The 17,800-nt window shown below is 41.2% G+C and overlaps 1 protein-coding gene across 1 annotated transcript in view; it reads right to left on the bottom strand.

Annotated features, from left to right (window-relative positions):
- The window catches only part of LOC311223054 (unconventional myosin-Vb), a gene marked incomplete at both ends in the record, with an annotated part of 51,297 nt that extends 33,815 nt beyond the window's left edge, over positions 1 to 17,482 (bottom strand). Inside the window, 10 exon segments of the mRNA XM_084307753.1 lie at positions 864 to 1,132; positions 1,617 to 1,729; positions 1,853 to 1,960; positions 2,546 to 2,627; positions 2,729 to 2,872; positions 3,149 to 3,305; positions 7,566 to 7,710; positions 15,920 to 16,088; positions 16,472 to 16,582; positions 17,456 to 17,482. Coding sequence (XP_084163879.1) covers positions 864 to 1,132; positions 1,617 to 1,729; positions 1,853 to 1,960; positions 2,546 to 2,627; positions 2,729 to 2,872; positions 3,149 to 3,305; positions 7,566 to 7,710; positions 15,920 to 16,088; positions 16,472 to 16,582; positions 17,456 to 17,482 — 1,325 coding nt within the window.
- Between the last annotated feature and the right edge of the window lie 318 nt (positions 17,483 to 17,800).

The raw sequence follows: 17,800 nt of genomic DNA, 5'->3' as shown, positions 1-17,800 counted from the left end.
ACATTACAGTGGCAGGTTGCTAAACAGCTGCTCCCTTATCCTTGATTTGAACACTGCAGCACTCTCGGTTTCCTTGATATTGAGTGGTAGTTTGTTCCACTCCACTGCACCTCTATATCTAAATGACATTTGACCCATCTTCCTGTTGTGTTTACAGGGGACTACATTTCTCAGGCTTCCTCTTGTGTTGTGTGTGTGTGCAATCATTTCAAGGTGGTTGTTAAAATATGATGGGGCTCTCCTGTTTAAAATCTTGTGGACCATCCCTAGCTGTATTTGTTTAGCTCTGGCCTCCACTGGTAGCCAGTGGAGTTGTGTAAATTGAGTCCTTCCTATATGGGTTCTGGAGTTTAGGCCTAATACTACTCTGATTAGTTTGTTCTGTGCTGTTTGGAGTTTATGTTGCAGAGGTTTGTTAAGGCTCCAGTACCATGAGCTGATGGCATAGTCGAAATGGCACTGGACCAGACATGAGGCAAGGGTTTTTAGGCAGTCAAAGTTAAGAAAAATTTACTTCCTAGCTAGGAACCTTGTTCTGGCGCTTATCTTGCCCAGGACATTTAGGGCCATGTGGGCACCTCCTAGAGTCTCATCTAGGATACAACCTAGATATTTAACTGAGGGCTGTGATGTGATGGTTGTGCCTCCGGTGGTTATAACAAGTTTGTCCTCCCTGCTTAGCCTTATTTTTGAACCCATTAATATGGATTCCGTCTTGCCTAGATGCAGTGACAACCTATTGTCTGTTCTTTATACTATCAATGTTGTCAGCTAGGATGTCCTGTATATGATTCTTGTCTTTGTGCGACACAAGAAACACATATAACGGCATGATCCTCCATCCAGTGCAGCTCTAAACTCACCCATAGATATCCAGCACCCCGATGAAGGACTTGGTCTTCCCTCTGTGTGTGCGCAGGGCTGAGTTGAGCCTCTGGACGGTCCATGTGAACAGCTGACCGTAGATGTGTTTTGCCAGGGCGTCCCTTGCCTCCACCGCCTGCTGGCCAGGCATGGGCTTGACCAACATCTCGCCCCCCACAGCCAGGCGTCTGTGGCACAGCCAGTGGGCCATCTGGGGACCATCTACTCCTAACAGCTTGGAGAAGACGGCCAGAGAACGGTCCTCTGCCTGCAGGAAAAACACAGGATTTAGGTGCAAAATATACACCCCTTACAAAAAATGTATCATGGCAGTTTGATGGTATTTTTTGTTTTACCATCGTACCATTGTATAAATAATTTCATGTATCACCATGGTACCAATTTTGTACTTAGATAGCACCATGGCGTAATCTAATTTAAACAATGACACAGATGATAATATAATGGTATTTACATAGTTGTTTGGTCACTCACTACACAAAGAATTATGGAAATATCTTTTGGAAAGATTCTTTTTTGGAAATAAAGTGATAATAAAGTAACTTTTTTGTACAGAAAGATAAAGAGACATAATTAAAACGCCTCAGAAGGGACACCAGAGTGACAACGACTACAGGCCTGCTGGACTGGACCTGCTCAGCTGGACCTGTTCTGCTGGACCTGCTCTGCTGGACCTGTTCTGCTGGACCTGCCTAGAGACTACAGGCCTGCTAAGTAAAATACAACCTTACATCAATATAGCTCCGGTCACCCCCTCTCCCACTGGCTTGGATGTTGACATTGCCCAGGTGTAGAACAGCTGCCAGGATCCTGAAGAGCTCCATCTGCTGGTCTGACTGCACACCTGCAGGTCCAAAATGGAAAATATATCATAAAAGATTTTGATAAAAGTATAGAGAAAAATGATATCGAAAATAAAAAGATAATAAGATACAAATCTTTGTGTGTGAGAATAGTGAGGCTGTACCCAGGATGGTGAGAGCGCTGCGAGTGCGCTCCAGGTCTGCCGCGTCATCAGTGCCTGGGATGAGCATCTCTCCTCCCTGGCTGGTGTAGCGGAAACGCTCAGGAGCATCTGAAGGACAAGATTGGGGTTCCCAAAGTGGGGGTCGTGGGGGGGGGGGGGGGGGGGGGTGGGGGGGGAAGGGGTGTCGCCAGATGATTTATAAAAAATAAAATAAAAGATTTCCAAAAAGATTTTAATTTTTTATTTTTTTTAATGCAGTCATGTCATCACAAACACTGGCATTTAAAGGGTACAAATCCTGCACCAGAATGCAGGAAATGAAGTCTTTGTAACACAAAATGTCCTGGTGGGGGACCCCCGCTTAAAAAGTGGCCTGACTGGGGCTATATTTTTTTATACCTCCTATAATAGTGGGGGTCGCGGCTCTCTGACACTGTTATTTCGGGGGTCGCGGCCTGAAAACTTTGGGAACCCCTAAAGCACTGAAGTAACTTCAACCTTGAAGATATCTACAAGTACTTGGCTGTCTGAGGGACAGTGTTTTAACTTGTTTAGGCTGTCTTGAATATAGCTATTCCTATATCCTCTGTTTCAAATTAAACAATGTACCCTGGATGGTACATTTCACAATTGATCACAATGTTGTTGTTTTTGTATTTGAGAGAGAGTCACTGAGTCTATTGAGAGTCTCACCCAGTTGAAGGACCCTCATCTCAGGCAGCTGTCTGGAGGCACAGAGCTGATAGAAGACGTGGTAGTTTCTCTCCGCTGATGCCTTAAATACACACAGAGATACCGTACATTCGTGAGAGGTAGTGTCACTTCAGTTATTTGATTTTCTCCGTTTTCTGTGGGCAACAGTGGGGAAGAACTTACCTGGAAGACAACTCTTGACTTCTCCAACAGATAGGTCCTCATATTGGCCCCAATGATGTCCCATTTCCTGCCGAAGCCTATCTCAATGTACTTCCCAAAACGACTGCTGTTGTCATTGCGAGTGGTTTTAGCGTTTCCTATGGACTGAGAAAGAAAACCCATCTGTTGTTTGTATCTTCTTTTATGTTTAGTATTTAATGACTGATAACACCAACTATCTATCCATCTCTTTATCCATTCATCCAATCACCCATCCATTCATCTATCCATCAATCCATCAATCCTTCAATCCATCATTCATCTATCCAGATGCCAGCCAGCCAGCCAGCCAACCAACAAACCAACCAACCAACCATCATTCATCCATATCTATCCAGCCAACCAACCATCATCCATCCATCATCCATCCATGATCCCTACCTCCATGATGGGGTTGGAGGCCAGCACCCTCTCCTCGACGCTGGTCTGTTGTGCTGCTCCTCCCACCACAGCAAAGTAGCGCATGGTGAACTTGGCTGAGACGGTTTTCCCAGCGCCAGACTCCCCGCTGATGATAATGGATTGGTTTTTCTCCTCCCTGTATGAACAGATACAATACTATGATGATCATAGATATATAACTAGATGGCATTTCCAGATTTGTTCCACTATTTTAAGGCGTACACTTTAAGACCACTGACAACATGGTTTGATCCCCAAGCATTAGTATCCTGGAGAAATTTAGAAGAAAATATAGTAGCTCCACATAGACTGAAGGACATAGCATACACCAAATTATCAATTAAGCAATGCGAGCGAATTTGGCCCCATAATTACTCATGCGATCCGGATATGGCGTGAAACACACAAAAAATATTCTAACCCACATAAATGGCATAATCATACTCCCTTATTCAATAACAATGCACTCTTGACCTATAAGATTCCCTATATGGGAAAAGCAAGGCATACACTCATTAGGAGATGTTTTCAACAAACAGGGTTTTTGTAGCTATGAAGAAATACGCAAAAAAAATTATCTCACCGATTCCACATATTATTTTTACGCACAGTTATTGTTATGTTTGAAGGCTCACGGTGTTCCATTAAGGATACCAATTGTACACCACAGATACCACAAATTCTTCTATGAAAGAGAGACATCGAGAGGTTTTGTTTCAGATTTGTATCATCAATTACTAACGTCCTCGTATGAAACCCTCCACCTAGACTCAGTCTGGAGGAGGGATATACCAGACCTGGAAAAAGATTTTGATTGGCAAGAAGCCTGGGCAAATGTTCGATTTACATCAAGGAACCCGGACCATCAACAAATCAATCTTAACTATATTCACAGGACATACTTGACTCCTATAAGACTGAACAGAATGGGTCTTAAACAAGACTCCAAATGCTCCTTATGTACAAATGGGGACGAGGGGACATTTATGCACATGTACTGGGACTGCCCACCAGTTAAGATATTCTGGAAAGAAGTGACCCAGCAATTATCAAATCTCTTAACTCTGAATATACCTGTACACCCCTCTGTATTACTGCTGAATGATGTTTTTGAGTGTGCAGTACACCCACAGCTAAAGAGATTGGTTTTATCGGGTATCACAGTGGCTAAAAAGCTGATAGCATCACGATGGTTTCAACCGGAAGAAATGTGCCGGAAGGTCTGGATTATTACATATCTCGATGTGATTTATCAAGAAATATCTACAGCAAGAATTTTGGGTCTCAATGAATCCAAAATGACAATGTGGTTAGAAGTGGTGGAGAGAATAAAAGCTAGCATATAATGGTAGTGTCTGGTTAGGAGCGAGGGATAATGGATGGATTATCCAATGGGGGGTCCGGGAGGGGGGGGTACGAGCTAGAGCATATGTGTGTAGGGTATTAGATAGCAGGTATTAGGGGCATATCCTGTATAAGACATTTAACTAATTGGTGATTTCATTGGATGTGCACTGTTAATTAATGCTTGTATATCTTATCGTGTGTTGTCATGTTTGTTTATATGTTTGTTTAAAAAATAATAAAAAAAAATTAAATACAAAGATATATAACTAGATGGTGCAAGGCGGAGTCTCCAGCATAGTTCACCAGCGGCCATCTTGTCACAGGCAGCACGCCCACTCATAAACATTTTTTTTGAACAAATGTTTTTTATTTACCCTTTTTTTACATAAAACCAGACACACAATACATTAACAGTAGAAATCCACAATAAATCACAGGACTATGATCGACATAATAATAACAATAATGACAGTCCAGTACTTAAATCAAAATAAATGTAGATTAAAAGATATACCCATAATAAATACAATACAATACATATGCTCTTGCTCGCTCCCCCCCCCCCCCCCCCCCCCACCCCCCTCAGGACCCCCTCTTGGACAATCCATCCATTATTTCGTTTAACACCAGGAATTACAAATTCATATGCTATCCTTTATCCTCTCCACCACATCTAACCAGATTGCTATGCTGGCTTCATTAACACCTAAAATTCGTGCGGTAGATATCTCTAGATAAATCACATCGAGATAGGTAAGAACCCATACCTTCCGGCACATATTATCCGGTTGAATCCAGCGTGATGCTATCAGCTTTTTAGCAGCCGTAAGACCGGACAAAATTTGTCTCTTTACCTGTATAGAGGCTGCTAACTGAGAAACATCATTCAACAACAATACCGAAGGCAGTACAGGTATGGTCAGAAATAAAAATTCTAATAATTGCGTGGTTACTTCTTCCCAGAATATCTTAACAGGAGGGCATTCCCAATACATATGCATAAATGTACCAATATCACCGTTTAAACATAAGGAGCATCGAGAGTCTTGTTTGAGCCCCATTAGGTACAAACGTCTAGGAGTTAAGTAAGTCCTATGAATAAAATTAAGATTAATCTGTTGATGATCCGGGTTGCGTGATGAGCCCAAACTTCATCCCAATCAAAATCTACTTCCAAGTTTGGTATATCCTTCCTCCAGACTAAGTCTAGAGGAAGGACCTCATATGAGGACGTAAGTAAGTGACGATAAAAATCAGAGACGAAGCCTCTCGATGTCTCCTTTTCATAAAATAATTTGTGATATCTGTGGTGCTCAAGTGGCACCTTTAATGGGACTCCATGAGCCCTTAAAGCTGCTCTTAATTGTAGATAGAAATAAAAAGTGGATTTGGTGAGGTTAAATTTGTTAGATATATCTTTAAAGCTGCAAAAACCCCGGTCGTTGAAGACATCCCCCAATGTATGTATGCCCTTCTTTTCCCATTTGGTAAATCTGATAGGTTGTTGTGCAATAAGGAGTGAATTGTTATTAAATAGGGGAGAATGACTATGCTATTTATGTTGGTTAGTAAGACATTTCTGTGTGTCACGCCATATCCGGATCACATGTGTAATAAGAGGGCCAAATTTCAAGTTGCATTGCTTAATAACATGAATGTCTATGGTGCATGTACTATACTATTGCAGCGCGGGTGAGTCATCTAGCCTTTATATAGACCACTACACTTCCGCGTTACATTGAAATCGGGGAGGAGATTGCGGGGGGGGTCAAATGAATGAATGTGGATGAGAGCCTTGACATTAAGTGATTGCAGATACGGCTGTGGGGGTGCTAGAGACATGATCGAATAGACTTGTATGCGCCTGAGTCTCCTGAACACAACACGAGACATTCCTAATCGATCAGAACTAAATTGGCAGCGAAAAAGACCGTTTTTAAGCATCGATTTCCCCATGCACATGCGCAGATTGGCCACGGAGTGTTACGCAACGCACATCCACCTGGAATGTTCCATTAGAGGGGCATTAGAGGGGTTGTTGTGTTGTGAGAATGATAAGATAGAATTAAATATACAGTAAAAGGAATACAGTACAAATATACAGAAGTCTACAGTAAGTGTAATATTGCACAGTGTTGTGCATTTATAATCAGTAGCTTAGGCTACATAGTAGGCTAATAACAGCCTATTCTAGTCTAGCAGGTGCTGGTATAGACTAGTAATGTTGATTTTCAGTCATCTATGAAATTTTTGGCTAGATATACCATATATCTAGTCAAAAAATTTCATTATATGTCATATATGTCATATATTATACGTCTATACCAGCACCTGCTAGACTAGAATAGGCTGTTATTAGCCTACTATGTAGCCTAAGCTACTGATTATAAATGCACAACACTGTGCAATATTACACTTACTGTAGACTTCTGTATATTTGTACTGTATTCCTTTTACTGTATATTTAATTCTATCTTATCATTCTCACAACACAACACCCCCTCTAATGGAACATTCCAGGTGGATGTGCGTTGCGTCACACTCCGTGGCCAATCTGCGCATGTGCATGGGGAAATCGATGCTTAAAAACGGTCTTTTTCGCTGCAAATTTAGTTCTGATCGATTAGGAATGTCTCGCGCCGTGTTTAGGAGACTCAAGCGCATACAAGTCTATTCGATTATGTCTCTAGCACCCCCACAGCCGTATCTGCAATCACTTAATGTCAAGGCTCTCATCCACATTCATTCATTTGACCCCCCCCGCAATCTCCTCCCCGATTTCAGAATCCCGGAAGTGTTGCAGTGGTCTATATGTCTATGATGATGACTACCAGTGACATCATCAATGTCAGACAGCATATGGTGAAATCAATACTGTGATTGACTTGTTTGCTGGAGTTTCACAACAATTCTCAATGAACAATGTATGAACAGGAACACGAATATGCTACCAAAATTCTAAGGTTAATACTTAGAGATCCTGGGGTGTATTCTGTGAAGGTCAACAGTGTGTCATAGAGGAAGGTGGCCTTTGAGACCCGACTCTGACCTGGTCATGGTGCGGTAGGCCTCCTCGGCCACAGAGAAGATATGAGGTTCCATGTCAGACATGTCCTGGCCGCTGTAAGCATCTATCACCTCCTCTCCATATATAGGCAGCTGGTCATAGGGGTTGATGGCCACAAGAACAATACCTGGAGAGACAGGAAGAGGAAGTATTCCAAAACCAAATCAAAATACAATTTAAAATGTGTGTTTTTTTTCAACTGTGCTTCGTTAACACATGCCAAAAACCTACCAACGCCTATGCGTTGAACGCCAAAAACAAGTATATTCGTTTTATGTTTTTTTTTTTTTATTATGATACTAGACAGTCCCCCGGACTTTTTGTATGATTTGGTAATAGGCCTACTGTGATGATCATCGAATCCCGATAGGTGGCAGTGTCGCCTACCTTTTTAGTACATTTTTTAGCTAGGATGGCGGCGCTTGATCAAGCAGCGGCTTTTTGTCTCACCAGGAACGGCAAATCAACTATTATTTGCATACTCATGTTCAGTCTATTCGCCCAGTATATTCGCGCTCACCCTTTGTACACAAGACAAGAGCTACTTGACATTGGTTCACATGTCGGATTACCTGATATTTACCTATCTTTTTCGACGGACCGAATGATATTGTCAGACTTCCGGGCACACCGGGTCTGTTTACATCGCCTCCACGGACAAAGAGGCCTCGTAGGCGGCGGAGGGATCGAAAGCAGAAGCGGGGCCGCAGAGCTGGCACGACTGAGGCTAGCTTTGGCTCCTCATAGCGCCACTCTTCCCAGCCTCCTTCTTACAAATTCGCTGGTGCACAAAATGGACGAAGTACGTTTTTGGATTACAAATACATGGGGGGTCTTGTCCAACTCCAAATCTCACCGCCGGGCCAAGCCAGGCGCATGATTCACAAAAGACGCAATATCTCTCTTCCTAGAAAATTAGCAGGGATTTTTGGGAAATGGCCACTCTTTAGCCTGGGATTGCAAAGGAACGGATGTATGTAGAAACAAATGGTTTGTTCCCTGTTGGGAGTATAAATATAAGCATTTCAAATTAGCCATAGTATGTCTCCATAGCTATAATATAGAATATACAATGGGTATACAAACATCGTTAAAACGGTCTGAAACGCTGGCACCAGGGATTAGAGATGGGAAAACAGCGTAGCAGTCAATGAGTTAATGAGTCATTAGCTGGAGAGGTTGGCTCAGGATCGGGATGCTTGGAGAACTCTTCTTGATGGCCTATGCCCCAAATGGGGTAAAAGGCGTAAGTAAGTGAGTAAGTAAGTAAGTAAGTAAGTAAGTAAGTGAGTGAGTGAGTGAGTGAGTGAGTGAGTGAGTGAGTGAGTGAGTGAGTGAGTGAGTGAGTGAGTGAGTGAGTGAGTGAGTGAGTGAGTGAGTGAGTGAGTGAGTGAGTGAGTGAGTGAGTGAGTGAGTGAGTGAGTGAGTAAGTAAGTAAGTAAGTAAGTAAGTAAGTAAGTAAGTAAGTAAGCGTGTTTATGAAGAACTCATTTAACATAGTCTGGCAGTGAAAAATTGCGAACTTTTTTTTTTGTATTTTATTTTTTTATTATTTTTTAAACAAACACATAAACAAACATGACAACACACGATAAGATATACAAGCATTAATTGTCAGAGCACATCCAATGAGATCACATTTTAGTTAATTGTCTTATATAAGATATACCCCTAATACCTGTTATCTAAAAAAAACCTACACACATATGCTCCAGCTCAAACCCCCCCCTCCCGGACCCCACCTTGAGAAGTACCTCCACTATCCCTCGCACCTAACCAGACACTACCATTATAAGCTAGCTTTTATTCTCTCCACCACTTCTAACCACATTGACATTTTGGATTAATTGAGACCCAGAATTCTTGCTGTAGATATTTCTTGATAAATCACATTGAGATATGTAAGAAACCAAACTTTCCGGCAAATTTTTTCCGGTTGAAACCAGCGTGATGCGATCAGCTTTTTAGCTACTGTGATACCCGATAAAACCAATCTCTTTAGCTGTGGATTCACTGCAAACTCAAAAACATCATTCAATAGTAATACCGAGGGGTGTACAGGTATATTCCAAGATACGAGTTTTGATAATTGTTGGGTCACATCTTTCCAGAATGCCTTAACTGGTGGGCAGTCCCAATACATGTGCATAAATGTCCCTTCGTCCCCATTTGTACATTGGGAGCATTTGGAGTCTTGTTTAAGCCCCATTCGGCACAGTCTTATAGGAGTCAAGTATGTCCTATGAATATAGTTAAGATTGATTTGTTGATGATCCGGGTTCCTTGATGTAAGTCGGACATTTGCCCAGGCTCCTTGCCAATCAAAGTCATTTTCCAGGTCTGGTATATCTCTCCTCCAGACAGAGTCTAGTTGGAGGGTTTCATACGAGGACGTTAGTAATTGATGATACAATTCTGAAACAAAACCTCTCGATGTCTCTCTTTCATAGAAGAATTTGTGGTATCTGTGGTGTTCAATTGGTCTGTCTAATGGAACACCGTGAGACTTCAAACATAGCTGTAACTGTTTGTAAAAAAGCCATGTGGACTTGGTGAGATTACATTTTTTGCGTATTTCTTTATCACTACAAAAACCCTGTTTGTTAAAAACATCCCCTAATGAGTGTATGCCTTGCTCTTCCCATATAGGGAATCTTATAGGTCGTTTTTCAATTAAGAGTGCATTGTTATTGAATAAGGGAGTATGATTGTGCCATTTATGTGGGTTAGGATTTTTTTTTTGTGATTCACGCCATATCCGGATCGCATGAGTAATTATGGGGCCAAATTTTCGTTCACAGTGCTTGATTGGTAGTTTAGTGTATGCTATGTCCTTCAGTCTATGTGGGGCTACTATGTTTTCTTCTAATTTTCTCCAGGATACTAATGCTTGGGGGTCAAACCATGTTGTCAATGGTCTTAATGTGTACGCCTTAAAATATTGGAAAAAATCTGGAAATGCCATGCCACCATCTGCTTTATTTCTCTGTGCGGTGGATCTTTTTATACGTGGTGGTTTGTTATTCCAAATAAATTTGTATGTGGAGGAGTGTAATCTTTTCCAGTAACCCTCTGGAGGGGGTAACGGTAGCATTGAACTGAAGAAGTTGATTCTAGGTAGTACATCCATCTTAACTATTGATATCCGTGCTTGTACTGTGTTTTTAAGTTTTGCCCATCTATCGAGGTCATCTTTGATTTTGTTTTGGATTTTTGTGTAATTGTGCTTCACCGTTTGTCTTATGGTGGGGAATATTTCCACTCCCAAGCATCTGAAATGTTTTACCATCGGTATCTCTCCTGGGAGGGTTATATCTTTTTTTGCAGGGGTGTTAAGTGGAAGGAAAGCCGACTTCGGCCAATTTATCTTAAATCCCGATAAATCACCAAAGTCCTCAATCAACTTGAGCAGATGAGGCAATGTGGTGTTGGGGTTTTGCATGAACAATATTACGTCGTCCGCATATAAACAAATTTTTTGTTGTGTGCCCTTGATTACGATTGGTTCTATGGATTGGGATTGTCTTATATATTGTGCTAAAGGCTCTAATGATAGATTGAATAGTCCGGGACTAAGAGGACAACCCTGTCTGGCAGAGCGTGATACCGGAAAGATTTTGGAGATGATTGTGCCTGTTGTAATCATGGCCGATGGGTCTTTGTATAATACTTTAATCATGTCAATGAATCCTTTTCCTAACCCCATCCTTTCTAATACTGCCCATAGATACGACCATTCCAGCCTGTCAAAGGCTTTCATAGCATCCAGGGACAGCATCGCCTTAGGTATGGTGTCATCCTTGTCGGCATCTAGTACGTGCAGTATTCGTCTTATGTTATCAGTGATCAGGCGGCCTCTTATGAAGCCAGTTTGGTCCGGGTGAACTAAAGACGTCATATGCTTTTGTAATCTGATGGCTAATACCTTAGAGTACAGTTTGATATCGGTTCCGAGGAGGCTTAAAGGTCTATAACTACCGCACTCGTTGGGGTCTTTGTCTTTTTTAAGGAGGACTGTTATGAGTGCAATATTGTCATTCTTATGGAAGTTCCCCTCCTTGACTGAGTATAAGATCATATTTAGTAATAAGGGACCAATTATGTGCCAACAAGAAAGGTACATTTCTGATGGGAAACCGTCTCTTCCAGGAGCCTTACCACTTTGCATTGCGGTTATGGCCTTCTTGAGTTCCTCTAGTGTGATCGGTGTTTCTAACTGTTTAGTGTCATCCTCTGAAAGTTTAGGGAGAATAATTTGATTAAGATATGTGTCCATTTTGTTTTGATCGAAGGTCGTTTCTGATTTATATAAGTCGGAGTAGAATTCTTTGAATGTATCGTTTATTTTTACAGGATCTGTTACAAGTACTTGTTGTGCTCTAATGGTAGTTATATCTGCACATTTTGCATTAATTCTTAATCGCATGGCTAATAGGTGACTAGGTTTGGAACCATGGGAGTACTGCTGTTGTCTTGTGCTGCGTATTTGTATTTCCGATTGTTGTCTGTATATGGCATTGATCTCTATTTTTAGTACGTTAACTTGATTCTCTAGTCGAGTTGAGTTGTTGTATTTTAGAGAATTAAATAACGTTGAGTAAAGCGTTTCCAGCTCAGCCAGTTTTGTGCATTGATTCTTGCGCATTTTGGAGGAAAAGCTATCCGTGAAATCTTTGATCATTCCCTTTACCGACATCCATAATATTCTGGGGTCTTGCACCGAGTTTGCATTCTCCCGTTGGAATACTATAAGAGCTTCTTTGAGTTGTGTAATGAATTCCTTGTTATTAAGCAGCATCGAGTTAAATCGCCATCTTGGGGCTCGGGAGGATAGTATACCAAATGTACCTTTAAGGAGTAAATAACAGTGATGCATTGGGTATCATTTCCACTTCATAATTATCAAATAGTCTCTGTGATGCAAAGACATAATCTATTCTGGATAATGTATTATGTCTCGCAGATCGACAAGAGTACTTTCGGGTCGTGGGATTAAGTAACCGCCATAAGTCATTTACACCTGTAATCTTCTACCAATCCTTTAATGCCTTCGATGAATTCTTTTGTTTGCTGGAAAAGGCGAGGTAAGATTTGTCCATCATTGGGTTCCAGATGGCATTAAAATCCGCACCTATTATAAATGAGTAATCGGGAATGTCTAACATTGCATTGGTTAGTGTAGTGAAGAAATCTTCTTCGTACAAATTTGGGGCGTATACCGCTACCAACGCTATTTTCCTGTTCTTATGTTCAATCTTAGCTATAGTTATCCGACCTTCTACATCAGACCATACTCCCTTTAGTACAATATTCAACTTACGTTTAACGACTATGGCTACACCCCGAGTTCTCGTACCAATAGAAGAGTGACTAATATTATGGTATGTGTTGTCCGCTAATTTATCTATGTCTTTCTCTAGAATGTGCGTTTCGCTTAGCAGAGTAATGTCCACATGTTCTTTTTTCATCAGTGTGAGCACGCTTTTGCGTTTGAGTTGGTTATTTATTCCCCCGGTGTTCCATATCATTATATTCAAACTAGCCATAGTCTATACATGTTGCATTGTAATTTTTGGTAATGCTTCTAGAGTGCGAGGCAATAATAGATATACATCCCACTAGTGAGGTCCCGTTGAGAGCCGAGCTTAAAAACATACATATATACAAATAAAAATCCCCTTCCCTTCCCTCCCACCGAGAGTCGTACAGGATTGTGTTCCATGAACACAACCTTTGCGTATGACTCCCTCCCTTGCACCACCGGATATCCCAGAATGATCCAATTATCCTTAACATTCCTATGTATACCATAGGATCTAACACTCTAAATTCTACCATAAGTAGAATGTCGACTGTGGCTTGGCCACTTTCCCGTAAAATAAAAATTTAAATAAGATAAAACTAAAAATAAAGACCAAAAATAAGCTTCAATTATCATGCCCTAATCACTTACATTTTATATGAACTTGTGTAATTTATAGTAACCCATGAATAATATGGAGGTATTGAACTGAAGAGAGAGCCTCAATAAATCAGAGAAAACGGATGGAAAAAAACAAGTAAAAGGAAGAGAACATTAACTTAGATCTTAAAAGAGCTTTGCTATGCTTAAACATCTAAAGTATAAATTGGAGAAGTAGTGGAAATATTTCCAATTAATAAAAAGCAGTTTTTAAATACGTATATGCAGCATTTCCCCTGACCGGGGTGGGCGATGATCCGTTGTGTAGAATGATATTTCAGCCGGCCGCTGCTATGATGGTTCTGTGGTTCTGCATCTAGATGCTGTTGATTATTCCCCCGAGGGGCTTCTGGTAGAATGACTGACCACGTATTGCTGTTATTCCAGAATGTTCCCTATATCAAAGAATGCTTTAGATGTTCTAGATTATTCCAATATGTCGTTTTTACATTGTTCGAATGTTCCAGTATGTTCTGGAGTGTTCCAATTTTGAATCCAATATGTCCGCAATAATAGAATCCCGACGGGGAAAGCATTCAATAACTCTGAGCACGTAGGTCTCTCTGTCCCAAATCCTCGGTTCATTAAAGATTATACTATATGGTGACCTTGCATAAATTGCGAACTTTAAACCTAATAAAAAATAGAATTATGAGCCACGAGCATAAAATCAGAAGCAGCATATTGCTGTCTACTGATCACAACTTTCTGTTTTTCGCTCAGATTCTTTTCTTTTTTATGATATTCTCTCTCTAATAAACCTGTCACAGAATGTTTGGAATGTTCCCTTTTCCACCGGCTGCAGTTAGAAAACACAATAATTAAGCCTATTCTGTGCGCAAGTATGGAAGCAATATGGAAGCAAATGAGTGACAGAAGTATTTGAATTTTATCAGACACCGAATTTATAGCATTGAAAATAATTACTTTGAAAACATGTATCTGAATTTTTTCAGACACCAAATTTATATTGAAAATAATTACTTTGAAAACATGTATCTGAATTTTTTCAGACACCGAATTTATATTGAAAATAATTACTTTGAAAATCATGTATCTGAATTTTTTGCTCCGAATTTACCTATGTGAAATAAAAATTCAGTGTTTAAAATTCAATGTGAAAGATTCGAATGCATAATAAAATTCAATGTAAAAAATTCGATGCATAATTGCGGTGTATAAAATTTAATGTAAAAAATGTGATGCATAATTGCGGTGTATAGAATTCGATGTAAAAAACCATCATCCGGGCTGCCTCTATACTTTCCACAACAAATTTGTGCGATTTGCAATTCTGATTGGCCACTGACGTTTCTGGTCATGTGACGTCGAATGAAAAACATCTGGGATTACGGCTACATAATGCCGCAAGCTCTGCCGCTCCGCTCCGCGGCACTGCGAGGTAAATTCGAGGTAAATTCGGAGCAAAAAAATTCAGATACATGATTTTCAAAGTAATTATTTTCAATGCTATAAATTCGGTGTCTGATCAAATTCAAATACTTCTGTCACTCATTTGCTTCCATACGCAAGAATTTTTTTTATCCACTTTTTCTCCCATTTTCTCTTTTTCTCCCATCCCAATTTTCATATCGTCCAATTCAACCCTCCCCTGTCTTCGAACGTTATTTCTTGCCTCCCACAAGCCGGCTGCAATGTGGACTAAGTCATACATAGCACGAGTCCCCTCCGATACTCGAGGTAACAGCCGTCGCATCTTTTCACCTGCGCGGCTCGATCTTTCAGCGTCGGGGTCTGGGCTTTGGAGGGGCCCCGCCCCCGTCGCTTCTTGATTCTACTGTGCAGGCGCACCAACCGACCTGTAGGAGTCGCTGTCCACAACGCCCAATCCCCACCCTTCAGTTTCCCTCCCCGTAATACGGCCAATGTGTATTACTGTGGTCGACCAGCTAAACTGAAAGCAATGTGGAGAGCGGGACTCGAACAGGAGGCATCCTGTTCAAGCCTAGTCTCCAGCATTCGTTGCGAGTGCCTTGCCCACTGCGCCACGTAGCCGCCCTCCATACGCAAGACATTTAACACCAAAAGATAAATACATAAACAACAAATGTAAAATCTTATTGCCATATCTTACTAGCATGTTTGAGTGAAAAAGTAATAAAGCTTTACATTTCACAGAACAATTTGATCACTCAAACAATTAGGCATTTTCTTCGTTTTGACGACAGTCCTCCAACATGGCAGTATGTAACCATTGGTCTATTACTATTTCCATCTCTCTCTCTCTCTCTCTCTCTCTCTCTCTCTCTCTCTCTCTCTCTCTCTCTCTCTCTCTCTCTCTCTCTCTCTCTCTCTCTCTCTATCTCTATCCATCCATCCTCCAGCTTTCTCCTCGTCCATCCGTCTCTCTCACCACAGTACGTGTAGATGCTGCTGTAGTCCAGGAATCGAACACGGAGGTTGTGTAGGACGGCAGGCTCATGGAGGAAGCTGAGAGCGGTCAGGTCATTCTCGCCCTCCAGACTGGCAGGGTTTCCCAGAGGAGGCAGGTCAACGTGAGACGCCACCGGATACGGCACCTCCTGCCGAGAGAGAGAGAGAGAGAGAGAGAGAAAGAGAGAGAGAGAGAGAGAGAGAGAGAGAGTGATAAAACAGGTGGTCTAAAAGTTTTAAATGCAATCGTTTCACAAAACAGACCATTTGGATCCAATCAAATATCATGTTTCCCATCCCACCAACTTTCCCTCTCAAATGCCCTCATACATCAAGTTTCCAGTCTTGAGTCAGACTCAAGTCCAAGTCTTTTAAAAGTCCCCACCTCTCCCAGTGTGTACGGTAATAACTATGATGTTTCATGAAGCTTTCAACAGGAAAGAGGAAGATAGAGCCTCTGGAAGTGATGCTGTGTTGTTGTTGTTGTTGTTGGGTGATATTATGATAGTGTGTGTGTGTGTGTGTGTTTCACCTTGCCATCAATGAGCTGCAGCCATAGCTGTTTGTCTCCAGGTGTGTAGTCCTGAAGGAGCAGGGCTGGAACCCACACTGCATCTGGATCTGGAAGCCACACACTGGCCCCCTGGCAGAGGAATGATAAACTACATCAATGTTTCTTAAACTAGGCATCAGGACCCAAAGCCTGGGTCTGTTGCTGGTATTTAGGGACCAGCTGGGCAGGAACATGAGTGTTAATGAAGGAAGGGACAGGGAGCGGTCGTTGAGATGGAATCAGGAAAATATGTAGTTTGTAATTAACTACCTAATCTCCCTGATCCAAAGTAGTAAACTAATTAAAAAGCCTGAATGTATAAACTACTGCAAAATGTTGTTCAACTAGTAATTGAAATACATGTAGTTAACTGCTCCCCAACATTGAGGGTGACATAACGTTTTATTTCCTGTATGTCCCCATTACTGTACTTGTTACACTGCCTGACCCAACCCACACAACACATTTGTCACCCATCAGCATAAAATACTCTTAAAACACTGTTAAAGATTAACACCGATCATCCCTCTGTACATTCCCAGTATTAGATTAGTTATTATCCTCCAGCTTCATGGTGGTCATATCCAAGCTTATCCCAGTCATGCAAGTCTCTCGGTTTTACTAAATAGATGTAGCCTACTGTATGCATATTTAGTACTGTACAAATAATGACCTGGCTAGAAGGGCTGTTTTGAGGACATCTGTCATCCATTGCACTCATCAGTCTCATTTGATTTTTTTCTTCATGAACAATAAAAGTTACAATGCTTTCTTTTGTTATAGGTTACAGTTTGACGTTACTTGTCCTAATCTGTTATAAGAAATCTCAAGTATTCCTGCGGTTTATAACATTCACTAGTTCCATCCAAGGAGGCACAACATTGCTGCACTGTAGGAAACAAATCAGTATTAAAGCATACCAATGCAAAAACACAATTCAATTCAACCTCCATCCAACCTTACCTTGCTGTACAAATCCAGAGTTGTCATCTTGACTAGTTCAAAGATGTTGGGAAGACATCAAGATAAAGGAAACGGATGAGTTGTCTGGACTGCAGGAGAACCAGTGTGTGTGTGTGCGCGCCCCTGAGTGTGTGCACTTTGTCCAGGCGAACACATAAGGAGCCAGAGGCCAGCAGGTTAACTGTTAATCTGTGAGGGTGCCGTGATAGGTTTCTTTAATAGTTGTCATACAGAAGTACAGAATACTTTCATACAAAATGCTTCTTACTGTTACGCTCCAGAGACTGTGCTAGACAAGATAGTATCAAATAACATAGTATAGCATGTAATTTAGAAGAAGAAAAT

The sequence above is a fragment of the Notolepis coatsorum genome (assembly GCF_963971535.1).
Source record: "Notolepis coatsorum genome assembly, chromosome: 2".
Classification (NCBI taxonomy): domain Eukaryota; kingdom Metazoa; phylum Chordata; class Actinopteri; order Aulopiformes; family Paralepididae; genus Notolepis; species Notolepis coatsorum.
The sequence above is the reverse complement of the archived record's forward strand: the minus strand, read 5'-3'. Positions and strand labels throughout refer to the sequence as shown.